Source organism: Xenopus tropicalis, chromosome 2, assembly GCF_000004195.4.
Source record: "Xenopus tropicalis strain Nigerian chromosome 2, UCB_Xtro_10.0, whole genome shotgun sequence".
Lineage (NCBI taxonomy): Eukaryota > Metazoa > Chordata > Amphibia > Anura > Pipidae > Xenopus > Xenopus tropicalis.
In genome coordinates this window covers 653,801-659,561 of record NC_030678.2, presented here as the reverse complement: position 1 = coordinate 659,561, position 5,761 = coordinate 653,801, and the positions used below count along the sequence as shown (strand labels likewise).

The following is a 5,761-nucleotide window of genomic DNA, read 5'->3' as shown; positions in this document are numbered from 1 at the left end:
GTTCTCTCCCCGTGTCTCCTTCCTGTGCCGTAATATCCCCCGCCCACTGGGTGCAGGAAAGTACCTGGGGGGCCACCCTTGCATAATAGCAGCAGCAGCACGTGAGCCTGGGGCAGGTACAGAGGCATTCCCCATACACACAGGTTGGCCTGCCCTACATACAGTGGGGGGGATTGGGGGGCTTCCTGCAGAATAAACCCCCCCAGATGGCACAGCGCCACCCAAAGGGCACAAACAGCAACAGAACAAGATGGAAATGAAATACATTTATTATATTATTATAAGGGGGGTGTAGGTATCACCCCCAGATATTCCCAGGGTAAATTCTCGGTGGGGGGGTTCTGATGCCCAGAAGCCCCGGGGTTATACCCCAAACAGCAGGCGCAGGTCGGCGAGGGTGAGTTTGGTGAAGGTGGCGCTGTTCCCAGACAGAACCTTCTTGGCCAAATCCTTCTTCTTCTCCTGAAGCTGAGAGATTTTCTCCTCTACTGTCCCCAGGCAAACAAACCTACAGACAGACGGACCATTAGCCAACGGGTGGGGGCCCCCGGCAGTGACAAACCATGGGACAGACAGACGGACCATTAGCCCAAGGGCTGGGGACCCCCGGCAGTGACAAACCATGGGCCAGACAGACCATTAGCCCAAGGGCTGGGGACCCCCGGCAGTGACAAACCATGGGACAGACAGACCATTAGCCCAAGGGCTGGGGACCCCCGGCAGTGACAAACCATGGGCCAGACAGACCATTAGCCCAAGGGCTGGGGACCCCCGGCAGTGACAAACCATGGGACAGACAGACGGACCATTAGCCCAAGGGCTGGGGACCCCCGGCAGTGACAAACCATGGGACAGACAGACAGACCATTAGCCCAAGGGCTGGGGACCCCCGGCACTGACAAACCATGGGACAGACAGACGGACCATTAGCCCAATGGCTGGGCACCCCCAGAGAGCCCCTAAGTATAGCACGTGGCAGCTCCCACCTATAGGTGCCAAGAGAGGGCAGGAAAGCCGAGTGGCACCATGGGGGGGGTACAGGGCAACTCCCTGGCACACTAGGGGCACACAGTGCTGCACTGACCTGTGAATCACCACATCTTTCTGCTGCCCAACACGATAGATCCGGTCACAGGCCTGGTCCTCCAGCGCCGGGTTCCTAGGGGCAGCAGACAAACAGTTAACCCCCATTTAATACATGGCATTTGCCCCGCCCATGTGAGGGTCAGAGTGAGGGGAGACTGAGTATCCACTCTGTGAGTCTCCACTCCCACTCTCTCAGCAGCCCAGGGGTTTAAGGTATAAAAGGAGGTTCTTGTAGGGGTAACTGGGACAGAACCATGGGCAGGGTAATGGTTGGGGGCTTTTATACAGATAAATGGGAAGGGGCAGGGATTGTGCCAGTTCTCCCGGGGGCACCCCTATCCCGACACCCTCTGTGCCATAGGCCTTTAGGGGAAACAGCAGGTATGTACGGGGCATTAGGGAACAGATTGGGGGATGCTGGGGCACAGCTAGAGGGCCAATCGGGAACATCAGATTAGTGGGAGGAGCTATATAAAACTGCCAATCAATATACACCGAAATCACATGACAAGGGGTGTTACCAGTGCATGTCCAATAGGAAGAGGTGGTTCCCGCCAACCAGATTGAGTCCGACGCCCCCCGCACACAGGGAAACCAGCATCACCTGCAGAGACAATGGAACAGCCCTCTTAGATTGTGCCACGCCCACAGGGCCAGATCCCTCCCCTCGGGGCCCCTGTGCTTATTGCACCACAAGGACTTGCCATTCAGAGTAGAGTTACCCCTTCCCTATAATGTCAGGGGCAAGGGCAAAACATGGGGCCCCTGAGCTGGAAGGGGACGTTCCCCGTGTAACAGACAGGGAGGGGGTACCAGAGCTGGAAGGGGTAATTCCCCGTGTAACAGACAGGGAGGGGGTACCAGAGCTGGAAGGGGTAATTCCCCGTGTAACAGACAGGGAGGGGGTACCAGAGCTGGAAGGGGACGTTCCCCGTGTAACAGACAGGGAGGGGGTACCAGAGCTGGAAGGGGACGTTCCCCGTGTAACAGACAGGGAGGGGGTACCAGAGCTGGAAGGGGTAATTCCCCGTGTAACAGACAGGGAGGGGGTACCAGAGCTGGAAGGGGACGTTCCCCGTGTAACAGACAGGGAGGGGGTACCAGAGCTGGAAGGGGTAATTCCCCGTGTAACAGACAGGGAGGGGGTACCAGAGCTGGAAGGGGTAATTCCCCGTGTAACAGACAGGGAGGGGTACCAGAGCTGGAAGGGGACGTTCCCCGTGTAACAGACAGGGAGGGGGTACCAGAGCTGGAAGGGGACGTTCCCCGTGTAACAGACAGGGAGGGGGTACCAGAGCTGGAAGGGGTAATTCGCCCTGTAACAGACAGGGAGGGGGTACCAGAGCTGGAAGGGGTAATTCCCCGTGTAACAGACAGGGAGGGGGTACCAGAGCTGGAAGGGGTAATTCCCCGTGTAACAGACAGGGAGGGGGTACCAGAGCTGGAAGGGGTAATTCCCCGTGTAACAGACAGGGAGGGGGTACCAGAGCTGGAAGGGGTAATTCCCGTGTAACAGACAGGGAGGGGGTACCAGAGCTGGAAGGGGTAATTCCCCGTGTAACAGACAGGGAGGGGGTACCAGAGCTGGAAGGGGACGTTCCCCATGTAACAGACAGGGAGGGGGTACCAGAGCTGGAAGGGGACGTTCCCCATGTAACAGACAGGGAGGGGGTACCAGAGCTGGAAGGGGACGTTCCCCGTGTAACAGACAGGGAGGGGGTACCAGAGCTGGAAGGGGTAATTCCCCGTGTAACAGACAGGGAGGGGGTACCAGAGCTGGAAGGGGTAATTCCCCGTGTAACAGACAGGGAGGGGGTACCAGAGCTGGAAGGGGTAATTCCCCGTGTAACAGACAGGGAGGGGGTACCAGAGCTGGAAGGGGTAATTCCCCGTGTAACAGACAGGGAGGGGGTACCAGACCTGGGGCCCTTTGGGGTTGTTGTTGAAATCTTCCACCATGTCCATTCGCTGCTTGGGATTCACTGACCCATCGATGGTGGCGTAGGACAAACCAATCAGCTTCAAGTGGGCGGCCACTATCTTCAGCATGCTGGTCCACTGGGACACAATGACACTGGGGGGAGAGAAACACCTCCTGATTAGCCCCTACACCCCCTATAATGGGGCAGATCCACTGGGGGGAGAGAAACACCTGCTGATTAGCCCCTACACCCCCCTATAATGGGGCAGATCCACTGGGGGGAGAGAAACACCTGCTGATTAGCCCCTACACCCCCCTATAATGGGGCAGATCCACTGGGGGGAGAGAAACACCTGCTGATTAGCCCCTACACCCCCCTATAATGGGGCAGATCCACTGGGGGGAGAGAAACAGCTGCTGATTAGCCCCTACACCCCCCTATAATGGGGCAGATCCACTGGGGGGAGGGAAACACCTGCTGATTAGCCCCTACACCCCCCTATAATGGGGCAGATCCACTGGGGGGAGAGAAACACCTGCTGATTAGCCCCTACACCCCCCTATAATGGGGCAGATCCACTGGGGGAGGGAAACACCTGCTGATTAGCCCCTACACCCCCCTATAATGGGGCAGATTCACTGGGGGAGAGAAACACCTGCTGATTAGCCCCTACACCCCCCTATAATGGGGCAGATCCACTGGGGGGAGAGAAACACCTGCTGATTAGCCCCTACACCCCCCTATAATGGGGCAGATCCACTGGGGGGAGAGAAACAGCTGCTGATTAGCCCCTACACCCCCCTATAATGGGGCAGATCCACTGGGGGGGAGAAACACCTCCTGATTAGCCCCTACACCTCCCTATAATGGGGCAGATCCACTGGGGGGAGAGAAACACCTGCTGATTAGCCCCTACACCCCCCTATAATGGGGCAGATCCACTGGGGGGAGAGAAACAGCTGCTGATTGGTCTCACCTCTTCTGTGCCTGGGAGCTGCTCCTTATGGCCTGGAGCTCTGACAGGAGGGAGGAAACCTGTGTGGGAGGGACGGGGGGGGGGGGGGACAGGTGAGCGGGTACACACGTGACACACAGACAGACACGTGACACACACACAGACAGACACGTGACACACACGTGACAGACAGACACACGTGACACACAGACAGACAGACAAATGGGGGGGGGTACCTTGGTGCTTTGACTCTCGGCCTCAAACAGCTCAGAGGGGAAGTTGGTGCCATTGAGGGAGACGGTGGATTTGGGGTCCGGGCCCTGTACCTCACTCAGGCAGAGGGCACTCAGCTGCTCCTCCAAACTCAAACTGAGCCCCTCGCTCTTCAGCTCCAGCTGCTCCAGCGCCTGCCCGGGGGGGGGGGAGAGACAGACATGCTGGGACTGTACCCCTAGTTACCCCCAGTCTCACCCCCCTCTGTATTTATTCTTCACATACCCGATTGGCTGCTATGGGCCCCAATCAGACTACAGAGAGCAAGTATCTAACTGCCCTAGGCCAGTAAATTCTGATATGTGATTGGCTGCTATGGGCCCCAATCAGACTACAGAGAGCAAGTATCTAACTGCCCTGGGCCAGTAAATGCCGATATATGATTGGAGAAACCCCATGATACAGGGGTAATATGTAATATCAGGCTTGGGGAGTGCAGTCGGCCATGTTAAGAACCAAGTGGCCCAAATGGGCTCAGGGCACATGAAACTCTAAGACGTTGGGCCCTCAGTCTGTGGTTAAACCACAAACCCTAATGCCCTTCTCCTTGCTTGGGGGGTATAAATAGGCTATATTAGGGTGTGATCAGGTTGCCCCCTACCCATAATGCCCGGCTGACACTTACCACCTTGAGCAGGGACAGGTGGCAGCAGCACTGGCGGAGGCGCAGGAGCAGCGACAGGATATGCACCGTGCTGGATCCCTGGGTGCCCGGGGGGGCAGAGACCTCCGACTGGCTGGGGCCAAACTCATTGGCAACTGCAGAGAGAGAGATGTGAGGAGAGGGGCGGGGCTAAGGGGCAGAAATGAGCAGAGCATGATGGGGGAATTACACAGTTGGGCTTTGTGCCCCTAGAGAAGGGGCACAATGGGGATCTATGAACGGAGGGCTGGGATTGGTGGAAGTGATAGAATGGGGGGCAGGACTGGGGCAGTAAGGCTGGGTATTTATCTGCAGCCGAGGCGCATACAGCGCAGCGGGCTAAAATACATTGCATGTTCCTGCGCTCGGGGCGGAGCTTCCATGTGTGGGGCACAACTAGGGGCAGATTCTCAGCCTGCACTTATCTGCCCCGCGTGGCACTTACCCACAGGAGCCGGATAGGCAGTGGGAAAGCTGATTGGAGATTACAGGTCATGTGACAAACACACCCAGACAGGGGACTTACCTCTCTCGAAAGGGTTGTCTGTATTTTGGGTGCGTATGTGGGCGCCCCCCTCGTGTCTCTTTAGATAATTCTGCAGAGTGGATCTGGGGGTGCACATAAGAACATGGGGGTCACTTACTGTATAAACCTCTATAGGGGCTCCCCTCCTTCATACAGGGAACCTGGGGGGCAGGCCGAGCTCTGGCTTCCTTTCCCTATCCAATAGGATTCTGCCCCCCCCAGGGGCAAACTGCACAGTACTGACCCAAATCCTTAAACATTACCCTGAACTGAGGAACTCTGGGTAACAGCAGTCTGTGGTAGGGACGCGCCCCAAGCAACCAATCAGCTTTATTTGCTGTAGCCCAATGCTGACT

At 57.1% G+C, this 5,761-nt stretch overlaps 1 protein-coding gene across 1 annotated transcript in view; it reads right to left on the bottom strand.

Annotated features, from left to right (window-relative positions):
- Positions 1 to 251: 251 nt before the first annotated feature.
- The window catches only part of ttf2 (transcription termination factor 2), a 41,276-nt gene continuing 35,766 nt past the window's right edge, over positions 252 to 5,761 (bottom strand). Inside the window, exons 14-21 of the mRNA XM_031897250.1 lie at positions 5,406 to 5,488; positions 4,862 to 4,995; positions 4,200 to 4,370; positions 3,985 to 4,043; positions 3,007 to 3,160; positions 1,608 to 1,690; positions 1,085 to 1,159; positions 252 to 508 (exon numbers count right to left, since the gene is read on the bottom strand). Of these exons, the coding sequence (XP_031753110.1) occupies positions 364 to 508; positions 1,085 to 1,159; positions 1,608 to 1,690; positions 3,007 to 3,160; positions 3,985 to 4,043; positions 4,200 to 4,370; positions 4,862 to 4,995; positions 5,406 to 5,488 (904 nt within the window). The 3' untranslated portion in view covers positions 252 to 363. The remainder of the gene's footprint in view (positions 509 to 1,084; positions 1,160 to 1,607; positions 1,691 to 3,006; positions 3,161 to 3,984; positions 4,044 to 4,199; positions 4,371 to 4,861; positions 4,996 to 5,405; positions 5,489 to 5,761) is intronic.